At 43.2% G+C, this 19,154-nt stretch overlaps 1 protein-coding gene across 2 annotated transcripts in view; it reads right to left on the bottom strand.

Annotated features, from left to right (window-relative positions):
- PRKAA2 (protein kinase AMP-activated catalytic subunit alpha 2) overlaps positions 1-18,721 on the bottom strand; it is a 28,452-nt gene extending 9,731 nt beyond the window's left edge. Inside the window, exons 1-5 of one of the 2 annotated variants that reach the window (XM_032803127.2) lie at positions 18,613-18,721; positions 6,339-6,480; positions 4,000-4,093; positions 2,195-2,339; positions 1,396-1,483 (exon numbers count right to left, since the gene is read on the bottom strand). In XM_032803127.2, the coding sequence (XP_032659018.1) occupies positions 1,396-1,483; positions 2,195-2,339; positions 4,000-4,093; positions 6,339-6,480; positions 18,613-18,706 (563 nt within the window). In that variant the 5' untranslated portion in view covers positions 18,707-18,721. Of the gene's footprint in view, positions 1-1,395; positions 1,484-2,194; positions 2,340-3,999; positions 4,094-6,338; positions 6,481-18,612 lie in introns of those variants that run through there. The other variant, XM_075067637.1, reaches the window with a different exon arrangement.
- Positions 18,722-19,154: the final 433 nt, after the last annotated feature.

The raw sequence follows: 19,154 nt of genomic DNA, 5'->3' as shown, positions 1-19,154 counted from the left end.
ATTCATTCTAATAAACTGAACCGGTGAAGTCCTTGCAATCCTTTGGGCTCTAGAGGGCAGTAACTTGTACCTTTTCTCTTGCTGTCCTCTGATACAGCACTATCTTCTATACTGCCTGAATGAAAGCATGGTTAGAGCTCTAGTCAAGGAAGTTAGGACAAGCTTGATTTGCAGCTTCTTTCTGGAGTTGCAGCAGCTGTGGACTTTCTGGCTTTGCCCACTGTCTGGCCAGCATGACTCACGGATCCCTGTAAGCGCAGTTGTTGCCTCAACTCAGTCCTCTGGTGGTCTAATTCAGAAGGAACTCTGCCATCACTTCCACTGGCATAAGTGGCAGGGAACTTAATCAGAAAAAATCCACATTAATCAAAATGCTGCATTTATTTGGCCTGATAGATGAGATACAGCAGTAAAAATGATATGGGGAAAGTGTACCAGGATTTTGCCACCTGTTTTCTGTTTAAATGAATGCAAACCAGACATAGTATAAAAAAATAACTGGTGAGTGACTGGAAAACAAGTGGTTATGAAGAATATGTACAGGAGTCTAAATTAGGAAATCCTTCATTCTAATCCTGATTCTGTCACTGGCCTGCTGTATGGACTTGGGCAAATCAGTTGGTCTCAGAGACTCCATTTTCACACCTGTGAAATGGGAAAGGAAAGATACTACTTCCATCTGGGTGTGATGAAGATTAATTCAGGATTGGGCCGTGCTTTCAACAGGTAAGGTGCTGTATAAATGCCAAATACCTGCAGTACTGTAGAGCATGACTGCTGCACAGTTTTGTTAATCGTTAATTTAACAGGAAGTCATGAACATTCTGTCCCATGACAGCAGCAACCATTTTTTTTTTAAAAAAAGAAATTGATTAAAAGAAGCTAGAAGATAAAACTTTTCAGATGGAACCACAGTTAAGGTATGGAAAAGGGGTAGAGACCATCGTTAAGGTTTGGGAAGTGGGTGGGTAAAATTGGTTGGTCTATCACTGACTAGTTTTCTGTACTGACATAACAAAATTACAGATAGACAGATATAAAATTTGGCATATTGGGTGAATAAAAATTTTGGGGAGGGAAACTCATTGCATATGAAAAGGATTCAGATCAAAAATATATTTACCTAATTATTTAGGTATATAAACAAAAAATGTCTTTTAATAACTCTTTTTAATTTTTTTAGAAAGATCATTTTCTATTTTTAATCATAGAAAACTAAAAGTTTTGTCACTAGATTCACTCCCACTTTTAAAAATGGAGGAGTGGGGGGTAAGGGACAACTCCAGCTATCTTTAACAGTAGTACAGAATAGGTTTCAAATACAAGAACAAATGCAAGAATCACACCTGAACATACACTTGCATTAAAATGGGTTTTCTCAATGCTAAGTTATACCTTCCGGAGATGACTTCAGGTGCTGCATAGTTTGGGGAGCCACAGCTGGTTCGTAGAAATTCACCATCTGACATCATGTTTGACAACCCTAAAAGCAAGATTCTTGCATATTGACACATGCTTTGAATGTTTGGTTAGCGAGAATTCTATGCTTCTAAAAGGATGACAGGAGGAGTAGCAAAGGAAGGAATGGTGGAAATTATGAAATAATAAAATTTAACAATTAGGGGTTTCTGGAATGGTGGGGCATCATGCATTACAAATGGGCAGAGATGGTGTCCCTCGCCTCTGTTTGCCGGATTCTGGGAATGAGCAACAGGGATCGATCGCTTGATGATTACATATTCTGTTCATTTCCTCTGAAACACCTGGCAGTGGCCTCTGTCAGAAGGCAGGATACTGGACTAGATGGACCTTTAGTCTGACCCAGTATGGCCATTCTTATGGTCATACGGGGACAAATTCTGTAGCGATGTTACTACATTGGAGTCTACCATGAATGTTAGCTCATTTTTTTTTAATTATTACGCTGAAAACAGTGATGAACTTGCAAATTACCTTGTTTCTCCACTGTTCTAAAACCCATGTATGTTTACACTACAAACACAAGAGATCTCACTAGCCATGCCTGTCTGCATTGAAGGGTGAGTGTTTACAATTATGAACTCTTCAATTAAAATTATGAAATTGTTAATGGCCATGCAAACTGACTCAGTTCTGTAAGGCACGTTATGTTGACACACTCCAGCAAGTGGCTTGTAGCTGGCTACGTTTCTGGAATGCTGTTGGGGTCACATACCAAAATCAGCTATCTTGGCATTCATCTGTGCATCCAGCAGCACATTCTCTGGTTTCAGGTCTCTGTGGACAACCATATGCCTGTGACAGTAATCCACTGCAGAGAGAATCTGCTGGAAAAGGCGTCTAGCCTCTGCATCTTCCACCTACAAAACACCGGGAAACGGTTAAAGCTTTCTCTGAAATGACACTTGGCAAAACAGCTTTGGCTCTGTCAGGAGCTGGAAAGCTCTATGATGCACAGATGAAATTACAGTAAACAGATTGTAAACAGAGACAAATGTATAATGCAGATTTTTCCCCTTGCATTTTATATGGCGTTATTGTTTTGAAATAAAGCTAATAACTAGGAGTCATGTGACAAAATTAGGAAAAGCTCAATTTAGACTGGCTGTCACAAAGACCTGTGCTGAATTTGTGTCAGGGCTGAGCTCCGGCATATCTTGGTAGTTTATAGCCCCTGCACTTCTGGGCTTGCTGTGTCAGTTATGAATGTAAAAAAAAATTGCTCTGAACCTCAGCACCTCTTTCATTACAAATTAAGCACTGACAAAGACCTTCCTAATAGTGAAATCTATTAGACGGTGGCCTAGTCTCTCAAGGGAACCGATAGCAGTCCTATCACAGGAGATTTTAATCTAGACTTGAGAAAGCATTGCACAATGTTCTACAGGGAACAATTCAGTCATGAGGAATGAAGTAGGTGGCTTTGTGGAGGTTAGAAAAGGAGCAGCTCTATGATTCTATAATTGGGAAGAATGGAGTTGGGAATTATATCTAATAAAGTGTATTTCTGGTCATTTATACTGACAATTTTGTAATGTTCTTTCATGAAAAATGTAGTTTCTAAATGTCAAAGTTCAGAAAGGGCCTAACTTTAATACTTAGACAGATCAAGTATTTTCTAAAAACTGGAAGAAAAAAAAAACCATCCTGTAAATCAGAATTCTATTAATAAATTTACAGGGCCAATGGAAATGACTCCTTCTACCCAGTGTACTTATACAAAAGAGTTTAGTATAAAATGCATTTATTTTGTGACACTACGGGGAGAGAAGTACATTAGCATTGTAGCCTGAGGCTTTTCCGGTATCCTAACTGAGATCCTTATTATTCCATCTTATATGTTCTTATGTTCCTGGCTGGTGGTTGTATGAAACCTACCAAGACTTCCGTAAGGGAGTTACTAGTGATTCTCCTTGTATTTAACTGCAGGTTTATTATTTGATTGGCTTATTTCTCTGGCTTGTTTTTGTGTTTTGCTTTTTTGTTTATATGCTGTAACACAACATGGAGTAGTTGCAAAGTGATAGATACAACTGTATTCTAGGCCAAATGCAAGATATTCGGGATAGGACTATTTTTGTTCCATTTAGCTAGAACAGGGATTGGCAACCCTTGGCATGCGGCCCACCAGGGTAAGCACCTTGGTGGGCTGGGCTGGTTTGTTTACCTGCCGCGTCTGCAGATTTGGCCGATTGCAGCTCCCACTGGCTGCGGTTCGGCGCTCCAGGCCAAGGGGGGTTGTGGGAAGCGGCGGCCAGCACATCTCTCGGCCCGCGCTGCCTCCTGCAGCCCCCATTGGCCTGGAGTGCCAAACTGCGGCCAATGGGAGCTGCGATCAGCCGAACCTGTGGATGCAGCAGGTAAACAAACCGGCCCAACCCGCCAGGGTGCTTACCCTGGCGGGCCGCATGCCAAAGGTTGTCAATCCCTGCACTAGAAAGTATCCCGTTTTGCAAAACCATTTTATTCCTCAACACCATCCTTTTCCCACATAAAGCTTGACAAGATACTGTCACTTACACGTCCATGCTTACAGATGTAATCAAACAATTCGCCACCAGATACGTATTCCATTACCATGAAAAAATCAGTTGGAGTGCTGATGACCTGATATCTTCAAAAACAAAAGAGAGAATTTAGAAAGACTTGATTAGTAACAACAGGGCAAGGTTTTTAAACAGTTTACTATTATAATCTCTTCTGCAAAATAAACATTTGTTTTGATCTTGTGTATAAAATTGCTTTCCATATATGAAAAGCAATCACTTATATTTCAAGATGCAAACATCTTCGCTTTCGGTGGTCTGTTGAAAGCATCTGTTTCACAAATTCATTTCTTTATTTCTTAAGCTTTGATGTAATCCTCTGAAATGTTTGCTACAGTAGTTTACCAGGACTAACCTGATTTTCAAATTTCCATTTCCAGCTAAGATTTACAGCAATGTCTTAAGAGATGCAGGCTGCCTTCAAAGGCAAAAAAGGAATATTAACTCCTTCCCCCTCCCTCTTTGTACTGAGGATGAAGGAGAAAAGAACTCTAGGTACTATAGGCAGGGAAAGTTTGAATCTTTCCTATTACACTCCAGTTTCTCAGCTAGTGTAAATTGGTATGTTACTCACCACAATGAAGCTACATAAATTTATAGCAACACCAACCAAGGTTCACATCCATTTTCTTGTACTCAGATTTTGTGTTTGCACTGCTTATAGTTGATTTTGTGTTCTATATCATTACATCAGAAGTGAACAAACAACTTCCTGTCTTCTTAACACTGCATGTAAATACATTGTGTTCAGTAAACCCCTCAAAAGATCAATAAGGGTTAATACACTTAAGCATGGTTTGAGATCCAGTAAACCAAAGTCTCTGATAATTCGTTAATGTATACAAGAAAAAAGATCAAGTAAAATGGAAAGTAAACATAATGCATTCTCACTTGCTAATTTTCTTTAACATACTATTTCATGATTCAATTATTTAGCCCAGACCCTATTGATGTTCTTAATTTAGATTTAATTTTTAGGCCGTAATTTGTTCTCTTTGACATATATGAGAACTGGTTGAGACTCAAGGTGCCAGATGCCTGTTTGAGAAGCACTTTTTGCTACCTGGTTCATGAAATGGTACCAATCTGTTCTCAAATATGCTAGTGATACTGTGGAGTAACTCCATTAAAGTCAATAATTCCTTCAGAATTATGGTGGATTAACTGGAAGCAGAACTTGACTCCTTCCCTTCACTAGATGACATGCCAGTGGTCTAAACATCAGATTATCCTTCTAATGGCCATTCAACCACTTTATTTTATAGAAATGCGAAATGTATTTAATGGCTGGCTACTATAATAACTAAATCTGTGCAGTTAAGACTTGAGGTTTCTGGATTTTTAATCTGAGAATACTAAACTATTGCAGTGCAGTTACCTATTTGCAACTTAAATATGGATACCTCTGAGTGTCAGTTTTGAAAATTCTTGCCTGAATTTTATCATCATAAACAGAAAATGGTAACTTTAGTCTTCTGATATCCAGACCATTAATGGAGGACTCCTATTGGTTTGGGGCTAGGATTTCACCTTAAGAGCCTGATCATGTAGTCATTACTCCGACAAAAGTCTCATTGCCTTCAAAGACTGCCGGATCAGGCCAAAAGAAAAGAGAGAATAACTCCCCTTGACATCTATGGTAGTTACTTGTAGCCCTCAGTTCTCCGTCACCATTGCCTTTTGATTGAAAACAACAGGGCTTACACAGGTGTAAGTATGCAGAACTTGATTCAATAAAGTTTACTATGCATGGAATTGCCAAGATAATACCCCAGACTTCCCAGTGAGACTGGTCTGTATAGTTTTCTAAGGCTCTGATTCTGCTCTCATTGACTTTAATGTAGCAAGACTGGGCCCTAACCCAGCAAAAACCTATACACCTGTTTAGCTTTGTATATTACTGGGAGTCATTCCACTGAAGTCGAGTAAAGTGAAGCACATGCGTAAGACTTGTAGGATTAAAGCCTTAATTTATAACTCGGTAGATTCATGACTAGAACTGCACGAAGGCAGCCTGATCCAAAGCCCTTTGAAATCACTGATTTCAATGGGCATGGGACAAGCCCATATTGAATAGATGTCTCAACTTATTAAAAAAATTACAAAATGTCTTGAATGAATTATTAAGAGAATATTAATTAGCTGGCTCCGCTCACTGTTTCTCAAAATGGAAACTTACTATTTCACTCTTTTCCATCTTCGGCAAGTGTAATTTGCTAGTAAAACAGAAATGCATTCAAGAGAATTCCCTCTGACGCACCATAGGATTGAAATAGAATCTGAACAAAGAGAAGCAGCAGCAATAGTACTTACAGTTTGATAATATGAGGGTGCCGAAAAAGTTTTAGGTTTTGAATTTCTCTCTTGATTTTCCCAACCACATCCAAACTCCGAATTTTCTGTCTATTTAAAATTTTTACGGCTACTTTATGTCCTGTCAGTTGGTGTTCTCCAACTAATGGAAAGAGAACATTAGAATGTCACTAAAGAGAATGCAATGACCTGTAGGAGTAATTTAGTTTACTGATATAGGTGGGTTCTGAGGGACCAATGGGAGGAGGGTCATAATGGGTAAACTGTCTGAAAGTTGGGAACCAGAGGCCTGCACAGGGGACTGGTGTTTGGATTCCATGACTCAGATGACTAATAAAGGGATATCATCTCTAGGTTAGTGATTCAAGTCCAAGCCACATTGTTGTCACCATCTGTAGATGACTCAGTGACCCTGTGTGAAATGAGTCTGGTGATCTCAGTCCAGGCCCCAAGCCTGGATTTATGATGTAGACACTTTACAGAAAGTTTCAGAGGCCACAGCTCTGGTGGACACGGAAACTATGCGGTCAGAGAACTTGTTTCTGAGGCACTTTTCCCATGCACTCCTATGAAAGGGATGAGCTTATGCAGCATTCAAAGTCCTCCCATCCTCACCCAGGATGGAGAGAGTGGACCTGAGCATTATCTATGAAGTTCTATACAGAGTGCTCAAAATCCTGCAAGCTGTACTGAAGGATAACAAGTCTATTCACGTTTTACCCAGAGATCAACAAGCAAGTAGTTGCTGACTAGTTATGTATTTTAAAGTGCAGCTTTGTTGTCACTGAAGGTCAAGCCATTAGGGAAGTGAAAGGATGGAGTTAACTCTGTCTCTCCCCTCATGTTGCAATCCTTCCCCTAACTACAGATATTTCTAATCCCTCCTGTGCTGCTTTCTGTTTCTAACCACATTAAACTAAGCTACTTTCTCTTGCCCACAAAGCCCTGCAGGTATCATACATTGGGATTTTCCAAGCATGACTTATCGAGCGCTTCAGTAGAGCAAGCCAAACTTTGCTCTGAGTTGTACTGGCCCAAATCACTTAGATGGGTGGCAGTGGTGTAACACGATAGGAGAATGTGGCTCAGAGTTTTTAACTTAATGTGAAGTTTCCCAGCTTTTGTCAGCTTAAGTCAGCCTCCTTCTGCCACCCCTTAATGAATTACTTCTTGTGAGAACTAGAAAATACTTATTAGCTGCTAAAATGCATTTAGACTGAATGACAGATTATGTTCACATTCCATACTCTGGACTTGATGAATACTTCAACCACCCTCTCCCAAACTGTTTTCACCATAACCAAGGAGTCCAGTTCTGAAAGCCTTACACAGACATCTATCTTTGCAAAAGCTTAATAAACACGTAGTGGAAATCTCAGGATTTACCCCTGATAAAATAAGCAGAGACACATTTTCATGTCGTCTCTAGAGGAGGGCTGTCTGGAAAAGAATTCCATTTGGGAATTTTTTTAAAATGTAAACACCTTTTTTCATTCTGCATTAGAACAAAAGGTAGACCTTTAAAAACTGCCCTGAGTGTGAGATATTATGACTCTCACCCTTCCCCTAAGAACGGACAATAACCCAGTGGTTAGGGTCCTCACATGGGAGACTGACGCTCTGCTTTGCTGAAAATTTCCCAACCAGCTCTAGTTATAGTGTCCTCTAGGGAGTAGGATGCCAGGAAGGGATTTGCCTTTACATAGGGCTTCCAGTTCTTCAAGGGAGAATTTGATTAATACAAGGTTTATGTACCACTTAAGCCTTAGGCCTTGTCTACACTACAGGGGAAATTCAATCTAAGCTACGCAATTTGAGTTATGTAAATCGCGTAACTCAAATCGACATAGCTTAGACCTACTTACCGCAGGGGCCATATTATGCGGTGTTGACAGGAGATGCTCTCCTGTCGAATTCCCCTTCTCTTCTCCATCTAGTGGAGTACAGGAGTCAACAGGAGAGCAATCTGCAATCGGTTTAGTGGTTTTTCATGAGACCTGCTAAATTGATCGTTGATGCATCAATTGCCGCTCATCAATCCCCCCCACCCCCACCCCGGTAAGTGTAGACAAGCCCTCAGTGAACTGACAGGGCTTAAGTGGTATTTACATGATGCATAGATCTTAAACTAGCCCTCTGTACAGGGGTTATGTTCAGCAGAAAGATATAATCAAGAATAATGACAAGTTCTAGACTGTTATATAGTCTGGCGTAGATTACTTTCCCTATAGAGTCTTAGCACACAAGTGCTAAAAACAAACAAAAAAAATACTGAAAAAAATATGTCCCTGAAGGGGCAATCTGTCTCTGTGGAGCTCATATCCAAGGCTAAATTGCAAGGATTTACAGCATGTAAAGATTAGGTTAATCAGAAATAGATATAAATAAATCACAGGGAAGAATATTCATTGTCACACAGGGGTAGAGTAAATCTCAAATAACCTTGTCTTAAAAATAGAACTTTACACGCTTAAATAATTATATGCAATCCTCCCGGTGTGCAAAATAACAGCAAAGGCCAAATTCTGCAGAAATCTTTACTCAATGGGAGTTTCCACAGTTGTGTTTCTTGGCTCCTGAATACTGCAGTGAGAAACCAGTTCTTAAGACTGGTAGTAAGCCCTGATTTTAGGGGAGATGCTGCTGCTGCAAACTTTAGTATATTCTTTAGAAATACAGGTCAGAGAGAAATGGGTTGGTGGTGTTTGTCTCCTATTGAGCACATTGGGACTGACTTTGCTCTCACTTACACTGAAGTAAATTGGGAGTAATTCTACTGAGGTTAGTGGAATCACATCACATTAAAAATGGTGTGTGAGAGCTTGGAATTAGACTCATTCCTTGTGATTGAACAGCCTGTGTCATAAAGTGTTCTGTGTGTATGAAGCCAAAATTATAAAAAGGAAGCTGCTTGCATATCATAGCAATAATGCCTGTGACATTAACATTTATGTCGCAGTTTACAACTTGAAAGCCTTTAACACCGTTTATTTTTGCCCATAATTTTAGAAATGGTGAGGAGCCTGCAAAGACTTACACATGTTTAACTTGACATAGAGTGGGTGGAATTCTGGCTCAGCTGATGTTAACGGGAGTCTTTCTTGACACTGAGACTTCAAAGAGGCCAGAACTTCAACCTGTAAGTCATCCCATTGCTACTCACAGCATGCAAACATAAGTACCTGTATAAATTTTTGCAGGACTGGTTAATATTTTGCTTTTAGCTTCATATAGTTAATTACCATTACATAATATCCTTCCCATGCCTAAATTAGAACACATGCCAAAACTAGTTTCTTCCATTCCTGTCTGTCATTTGCGGCTACTTCTATCTGTTCTATGGCACAGAGATGACCTGTTCTACTCTCCTAGCTAAGAGGTCTTCTTCAGGTTTCTCTTGACTGCCCTCATTTCCTTACACCTTCATGTGGGAATCTGCGTGTTGGTAGCTGGAGTACATGCCGCAGATATGTCCAGTGCATCCTTCTGATTCTGGTGGCAATGAATGAGCCAATAGTTGATGATTTCTCAGAACTCTTCATTGTAACAAAATCTTTCCAGCCAATGCCCAGAATCTTTCACAGACATTTATTTTCAAAAGTATCTAGTTCTCTGTCTACACTTTTTGGTAAATACCCAGCTCTCACACCCGCAGACATACCTTAGCACTGAGATTATGTTTGAACTGAAAATTTTCAGTTTTGTCCTGATGCTACATATCTTTAATTACCATACATTTAGTAAATGCTCTGGGTGCCTTTTCTATCGTTGATGTCACTTATTTTACTATCTTCCATAGGAATCAACTTTATTTAAGTCTTTAAAATAAATCTACAGTTTGATAATTACACAGCTAAGGCATTCTCTATATGAAAAGAGATCCAAAATTTAATCTAAAGCAGGGGGAAAACAATTAAACCACTGACATATTTTAAGAGATTAAAATCACTACATTTTTAAAAAACTGATTTATTTCTACTTGAGAACATGCTTAATGCACTCTAATACATATTTTCTAAAATAATGCCATAATCAGCTGTGTCTATCTAACAGCATTGGATTCCATAGAATTACCAAACAGTTAATGTCCTTTCATAAGGTGGGGCATAGGTGGGGTTTTTGTTTATTTTGGTTTTGATTATTTTTTTGATTACACTGAAAACTTGCTTACAGTAAACACAAAGATACAGTGACATTCATACTCAGGGAGGCCACATAATAATATTCTGAAGCACAAGACAGGGAATAATAATTGTTTTATGGATAAACCCTGCCATTAAATTATTAACAGCATATCATTTTAAAGGCTTTAAGCAGATCACTAGAAGCACATTGCAGTGTCTGAGTGCGAACAGGAGCAGAGAGTGAAAATGACAGAGCAGTAACGCTGTTACCATTCTGGGTGAACGAGGTCATTATTATTAGCAAAGAGATAAACACTGCCAGAGATTCTTTCCTCAATAAGAGTATCCCAAAAATAAAACACTTGGCCACCCTTGAAAATAAAAGCACCGCTTGGCATGTCCCATTTACTTCATAATATTTAAAACAATAAAATGAACTGTAATATGCTAAAGTTTGTATTATACATGCAAGTCAGGGATTTAACTATGGGCTGAGGTAAACAAGGTCATTCTCATTGTGCAGTACATATAAAATACCAATCATCAGTATTAGAAGGCACCTTTGCATCTCTTGGGATTCTGGAAATTACAGCTTCCCAAGGATTGCTATAATTTACAGCCTCCTTTGCCGTGCTGCTTATGGGCTGCTCTGTAGCCCAGAATTCCTAGAAAATGCTACGCTAAAGCAACCCTCCTTCGACATTTGTGAGGGGGACAGTGTATGGCCACTTATGTGACCCTGAACTGGTAGAATTCTTCCCAGGCCCTTTGCGGCATAGTTCTGGAAGGAAGTCAGTCCCTCTTCCAGCCAGGGTTAATGTAGCATGTACATGGAGAAGTGCGGGGGGGTGAGAAAGGGGACTGGAATAGACCACATCAAAATCTATAGACCTTGCATCAGGGTGGATAAGCCCACAGGACATATGATTTGGCAGGACAATAGAAACCCCATATTTAAGGCCTACAAATCACACACCTCAACAGTATGATGCATAGTAATACTTTGCATGTGCTCACCAAAGTGCCTTCCATTGGAGAATCTCAAACCATTTTCCAATATGAAAGAATTATACCATGCCACATCTCTTGTGGTCAGTAAGAATGATATAACTGCTTTAGCTGGGGAAACTGAGGCACAACAAAGTAAAGTGGCTTGGTCACAGTCATGCAGAAGTGACACAGCCAGGAGCAGAACCCAGATCTCACCCCTGTGTTCAGCACAGTCCTTTAGATGCCAATGACACATTATATTCTAATATGTATTTACATTGCTCCCATCTTCACTCATTAGGCCAGACTGGTCCTGAAAGACTGTATATAAAGAAATCATGCTGCTGAATAGCTTATCTTCTTTCCATCCCTGAAAAACAACACGCACCTTTGCAGGGTTTTTTTTTTTAAGTTCAAACACATTAATAATTAAAAATAACAGTCTGCTTTGTAATCCATCTTTTACTTACAGTAAGCATTAGATACAGAGATATTATTGTTTCAGTGTCCAGTGCCTTGTTAAGCCTACATGTATGTCTTGAGAGACAAAGAGTGACTATAAATTGCCTTTTAAACACTTCGGGTTTCTAATGTAGCTGTTTCCATCCAGAGGAAACTTTCCATGCTGGAGTAAACACACTTTCCTGCCCTGTTCAGTAGGTTGCTGTGGCTAGCCTTCATTTTATCTTTGGTGGTTAGCTTGTGTTCTGTTCTTTCCAATGATTTTATCTTAAGCTACTGGGTCAAGCTGGGAGTTTGTGTTCCTCCACACTATACACAGTGGGGAATAACTGGCTAGGAGGTAGTACTGCTGAAAAGGATCTGAGGATTACAGTAGATCACAAATTGAATATGAGTCAACAATGTGATGCCATTGCTAAAAAAGGGTCATATCATTCTGGGTGGTATTAACAGGAATGTGATATGTAAGACATGGCAGGTAATTATCCCACTCCAGTTGGCACTGGTGAAGCCTCAGCTGGAGGACTGTGTCAATCCTGGACACCGCCCCTTAGGAAAGATGTGGACAAACTGGAGACAGTCCAGAGGTGAGCAATAAAAATGATAAATGCTCTCTGAGGAAAGGTTAAAAAAGCTGGGCATGTCTTGTCTTGAGAAAAGAAGAATGAGGGGGGGCCCTGATAACAGCTGTTAAGAGCTGTTATAAAGAGGATAGTGATCAATTGTCAGAGGCTGTTGAAAAGAGGACAGTTCTCCCTATCCACTGGAGGTTAGTCAAGTATTAATCTGTTTAATCTGCAGCAAGGGAGATTTATGGTAGATATTAGGGAAAAGTTTCTAATTACAAGGGTAGTTCAGCTCTGGAATAGGTTTCAAAGGAGGTTGTGGAATCCCCATCACCGGAGGTTTTTAAGAAGAGGTTGGACAAACACCTGTCAGGGATAGTCTAGGTTTACTTGGTTCTGCCTCAGCGCAGGGGGCTGGACTTGATGACTTCTTGAGGTCCTTCCAGCCACTTCTATGATTCTATGTTGTGGAAGCTGTGAAACTTGTTGCTCGCAGTGCAATCTTTCACGTACTAATATTAGAAATAGGTTGTAGAAATGTAGATCTTGCAACTAATTTCCCCCAGGTTCGGGGCGGGGGGGGGCGGGGAGGAGGGAATACTGGTTCCTGTCCTTTGCTCACACACAGCCCAAAATAAAAGATTCTCTCCTCCCCTAATTCTGATGGACAGGCGATAATATGAGCATATCTTGGAAAAAGGAAGAGCTAGAAGCAGATGGTGTGTAGCACATTCTCTTTTGGTACCTGGTGGTTGTCTGCTGGGAAACCTCCATGAAGTAATGTTGCTAGAACTCTGGTCCATGCCTCCCCTCCCTCTTAGGAGTGAGGTGAGCAGTAGTGGGGTGTGGGATTCAGCCAGTGGCAGCAAACCTTCTCAGGAGCATTGGCTGCCAGTGGCAATAGGGTGACCTTACTATGTGCGTGGAGGGGAAAACCATCCTCAGGCCTGGGGAGTAGTGCTACTTTGACACACAGATCCTTGGGGTTGGCAGGCTGTACCCCTCCATGGGATCACAAAGTCCTCCCTTTGGAGGGAAAGGTGTGGGGATACTCCACAGAGGAGAGACTCAGATATTTTAATGTAGTCTTTCCTCCTAACGAGAGAGACCCACAGGGCGCAAAGACTCTAATACTCCTGGATTATCAGCATCGCTGCCATTTTTCAGTGCACTTCTCCCTTTATTTTATTACGCACCTTCAGGGCCTGATGCAAAGCCTATTATAGTCAATAGATGTCTTCTCCTGATTTCAGTGGCCTGACACAAGCCCCTTAGAGCTTTCAGCTCTTGACATTTGCCATGAGCTATTGGGAAGAGAAGTGGAATTTCTCAGAAAGTTAATACAAACAAAACCAAATAATTTGCTTTCTCATTTATTCCCTAGAAGAGAAAGGTGGGAGGGCTGTGTTTGAAATTGGCTTTAGTCACTTTGATGAGTATTCCGGCCAATTTCTGCAATGCTGAAAACCACAAACAGAAGTGACTCTGGGACTATCATGGCCTGGGCTAGTGGAAGTTAGTCTGGTGGTGGACATGACCAGGATAATGAGAGAAAAAGCAGCAGTCATCTAGTTCTTACAACGAGGCAATAACTGCAAGGGCTAGTCATGAACGCTGACCGCAGTCTCAGAAACACCAAGTCAAAAGAAAATTTATAGTGTTACTCTTCTTAAGTACCTACTTCTTCTATTGAACATTGCATTACTATCAGCGTTTGGCAAACATGCATCGTAAGAACATAACATAAGAACATAAGAACGGCCGTACCGGGTCAGACCAAAGGTCCATCTAGCCCAGTATCTGTCTACCGACAGTGGCCAATGCCAGGTGCCCCAGAGGGAGTGAAGCTAACAGGCAATGATCAAGTGATCTCTCTCGTGCCATCCATCTCCATCCTGTGATGAATAGAGGCTAGGGACACAATTCTTTACCCTTCCTGGCTAATAGCCATTTATGGACTTAGCCACCATGAAATTATCCAGTTCCCTTTTAAACATTGTTATAGTCCCAGCCTTCACAACCTCCTCAGGTAAGGAGTTCCACAAGTTGACTGTGCGCTGTGTGAAGAAGAACTTCCTTTTATTTGTTTTAAACCTGCTACCTATTAATTTCATTTGGTGACCCCTAGTTCTTGTATTATGGGAATAAGTAAAATACTTTTCCTTATCCACTTTCTCCACATCACTCATGATTTTATATACCTCTATCATATCCCCCCTTAGTCTCCTCTTTTCCAAGCTGAAGAGGCCTAGCCTCTTTAATCTTTCCTCATATGGGACCCTCTCCAAACCCCTAATCATTTTAGTTGCCCTTTTCTGAACCTTTTCTAGTGCTAGAATATCTTTTTTGAGGTGAGGAGACCACATCTGTACACAGTATTCGAGATGTGGGCGTACCATGGATTTATATAAGGGCAATAATATATTCTCAGTCTTATTCTCTATCCCTTTTTAATGATTCCTAACATCTTGTTTGCTTTTTTGACCACCTCTGCACACTGCGTGGACATCTTTAGAGAACTATCCACGATGACGCCAAGATCTTTTTCCTTACTCGTTGCAGCTAAATTAGCCCCCATCATATTGTATGTATAGTTGGGGTTATTTTTTCCAATGTGCATCACTTTACATTTATCAACATTAAATTTCATTTGCCATTTTGTTGCCCAATCACTTAGTTTTGTAAGTGGTTAGCAAGGCGAGTGTGAAAGAGATGTAAACAAATCTCTTTCTAAAAATGGCCCTTTCTGATTTAGGACAATGTGGCCGTGATCTTGGCTGGGGCTATTGGTGATGCCATAATATGTTTACTGCCATTATTAATTACTATACTTTTGCCTACACCTAATGAAACCCCGTGACCTGTAATCTCACTGTTGTCTTTGACTCTTCTCACAACTCCTTCTAGCTACTCAGCCCATCCCATCTTGGATCTCTTGCTGAATCCTGTTACCTCTTTCTCATTTAACCAAAATCCAGTCCCCTATGATTCTATGATCCCTCATCTTCAAGAAATCCCTTCTTTTTTTCCTCCTTGATCCCCACACCTTTTCCCTTATATTTTCTTATCTTTGAAGAGTACGCTTTTGGGGGGCAGGAACAGTGACCTCCCTAATGCACTGTGCAAAGTGATAGTGCCAGATCACTAGCGTTATTAAAAACAAATCAGCCTGAAAAATGGTTGTAAAATGACTACATATCTCATATTCTTAGTGAATAGAATAATTATGCAAAATATATATATGCTTGAATTGATAGCTCATAATAGATCTAATTTCCTTCATGTTTCTTGTTAGAACATAATGATTACAGGCTACTCTAGTGCCCATTAAATCAAAATTGCTATAATTTAGCACACAAAGAACACACCTAGTTTAATCTCAGTTTGGAAACCATAAATCCACTTTGCATACGCCGAACTCCCACTAGAAAAGGGGACAGTGTTTTAGGCAAAATACTGAGAAAAATTATACGTATAAGGCACTACTCCATGAAAAGAACTTTTCTTAAATCTGAATTGATTACATTACTTTAAACATCTTTGGGAAACTGCTGGCTGTGTGTGAAAGTCAGGATTGTATACAGGAATGATTTAATTATTTAAATGATCCCTTTTTGACCAGTTTATTTATCCTGATAATCCTTTATCCTAGGCATTTGGGATTTTTTGAGTGAAGAACTTTTTTTTCTTTCATAGAGACCAGATGAATTGTGTATTTTTCTTTGGTACTGTTATATGAGAAAAGTCAAAATTCAACTTAACGTTGGAATTAATAGGAAAAAAAGAAGGTGCATGTACTTTTATTCACAAATCTTTCAGACAGCTGAGGCAAAGCTTGTATCTGACTTGAAAGTGCAAGGTGACTTCTGACTGATCACGAATCAGCCTCTGCTGTATAAATCAACCCTTACTCCCTATGCCTTCTGCTACAGTTCTCAGCTCAAAGCCGCTTTGATTTTGGGAGTATGATGTATTTAGGGATAGGGAGAAGAAATCACCTTTGGCTCTTGCTCACCACCCCTATTCCCCAATGTGACACCTGCTACATCTTCTATAGTGGTGACACAGATGGAGCTCAAGACTGACACAACAGGCGCAAAGATGCTGGTCATCAGTGTACAGCTAAGACAGGTCCCTTCAGTCACCACTTCGTTCTCAATCTGCTCCATACACAGAAATGAACATTTGAACACTCTCTATTCTTACCCACAGGCAAACAAGGAATGTAAAGGTCAGGGTTAGAGATGACTGCATATGGTTTTTAAAGAGTGGGGGTTGAATCCCCCTGAAATCTCCTGCTCACACCCATTCAGCATTCCTCTGTCACAATTACCCTCTTCTCTGCAGGAGTAGCCTGCGTCCCCACTCTCCACCAGCCCCACACAATATCCCACAGGCAGCAGGGACACTCCAGCTTTAGGAAGAGCACATACTAGGTGAAGAGGGAAGCATTCAGTTCTTAAAGTCAACATCCACTAGGACTAGAGTGACCAGAGAGCAAGTGTGAAAAATCAGGATGGAGTGGGAGTAATAGGTGCCTATATAAGAAAAAGCCCTGAATATTGGGACTATCCATGTGAAATTAGGACATTTGGTCACCCTAACACCCACATTATTTTGTGTGAACAATAGGCAGGGTATCATTCAGCTGTAATCACCACACCGCTGCCCAAGCCAATTCTCTGCAGCATGCCTGGCTCCCACAGCCTGGCACCTACGTGGCTTGACATTGTGCTGCTGCCTCAACATGCCCGTGACAAATATTTCCAGGCTCAGTTGCCAGGTCTGGTTCCCTGCACAGGAATCCCAGTCATTGTGGTCTCTGGCAACAGCAACCAACCATAAGAAAGCCTGTTCCCTGCCTGTGGCCATGGCGAGGGTACCAGGCAGGCATAGAGGAAGTGGATTCCACACGCTGCCCGCCTGGCCTGGTTTTCGAAGGGAAGGGAAAGGCTGCACAGCAGACAGAGGGCAAGAAGACAGGCGGTGGAGTGGTGAGGGTGACACAGGGATGAGGGTCTCACATAGTACATGCCTACAGGTTGCACAGGCCTCACCTGTTGCACTCAGGAGCGGCGCCAGGGTTTTTGGCACTCTAGGCAGGGGTCCTTCCGTACTCCTGGTCAGTGGCAATTCGGCGGCGGGGGGTGGGGGTGTCCTTCCGCGCTCCTGGTCTTCGGGGCACTTCAGCTGCGGGTCCCGGAGCGAGTGAAGGACCCGCCGCAGAATTACCGCCGAAGACCCGGAGTGCAGAAGGACCCCCCGCCGCCAGGGCCGGCGCTTCCATTTAGGCGACCGCACCAGGATTTGGGAGGGCGACAGACTGTTCCGGTGGACCTCCCGCAGGCATGCCTGCAGAGGGTCCGCTGGTACCGCGGCTCCAGTGGAGCATCCGTAGGCACGCCTGCGGCAGGTCCACCGGAGCCGCGGGACCAGCGGACTATCTGCAGGAACGCCTGCGGGACGTCCACCGGATCCGCAGGACCGGCGAGCCGGCCCTGCACCTAGGGCGCCAAGAACCCTGGCGCTGCTCCTACCCGCCGCTGAATTGCCGCCAAAGACATGGAGCGCGGAAGGACCTCCCGCCGCCGAATTGCCGAGGGCCGCAAAATGCCGCCCTCCCAAATCCGGTCGCCTAAATGGAAGCGCTGGCCCTGGTTGCACTGGGCATACGCAAGGGGCATGCACCGGGGAGGGGAGGGGACAGGACACCACACAGTGCATCCATCATGATCCATGAGGGAGGGTGCAGGCCGGTGGAAGGATGAAGGGTACATGCAGTGGTGGCAAGAAGGACCCCGCACGGTGCTTGTGCAGGGCAGGGAATGGGAGGTGGCATGTACTGGGGCAGGGGATGGGGCTGCACGGCTGGTGCCCTGGGGGGGAAGGGAGCTCGGGGGGCTGCATGGGGCAGGCACAGGGGACTGCCCGCTGCGGGCCCTGGGCGAAGGGAGCGAGGGGGCTGCCGGGGGCGGGCCCTGCGGGAAAGGGGGCTCGTCTCTGCCCAGTCCGTGGAGCAGAAGCGAGGGGCTGCGTCCCGCCCGGCGCCGCTGCTCCCGGAGCCGAGCGATCCCGGTTCCCCGGCGCCCCCTCCGCGGGGGGCGGCCGCCGCGCCCAGCCCCGGTACTCAGCTCTTGACTTTGCCGAAGGTGCCGACCCCGAGGGTGTCCCCCAGCGCGTAGTGCCCGATCTTCACCCGCCCGTCGTGCTTCTGCTTCTCAGCCATCTTCGCTGCGCGCTGCCGGAGGGACCACAATGCAGCAGGGCCCGGCGGGGGGGCCCGGGCAGAGCGGCGGCCCGGGGCAGGGCGATGCCAGCCTGGGGCGGGGGGTGACACGGAGGGAGGGGGACTGATGGCGTGGGGCCAGGCTGGGGGATGGGCATGGCGCAAGGGCAGGCCGGGAGGGAGGCAGGGTGCATGGTGCGCACACGGGGGAGGAGGGGAGGGTGCCAGGCTGAGGGGTGGGTGGCGGGCTTGGGAGCGAGAGAGGAATGGCAGAGCGTCAGGCTGGCAGGGTGCATGGTGCATGCACGGGGGAGGAGGGGAGGGTGCCAGGCTGAGGGGTGGGTGCCAGGCTTGGGAGTGGGAGAGGAATAGCAGAGTGTCAGACTAGCAAGGTGCATGGTCCATGCACAGGGGGAGGCGGGATGAGGTGCCAGGCTGAGGGGTGGGT

The sequence above is a fragment of the Chelonoidis abingdonii genome, chromosome 7, assembly GCF_003597395.2.
Source record: "Chelonoidis abingdonii isolate Lonesome George chromosome 7, CheloAbing_2.0, whole genome shotgun sequence".
In the NCBI taxonomy this organism is placed as follows: domain Eukaryota; kingdom Metazoa; phylum Chordata; order Testudines; family Testudinidae; genus Chelonoidis; species Chelonoidis abingdonii.
Note: the sequence above shows the minus strand (reverse complement) of the source record. Positions and strands in the feature narration are given on the sequence as shown.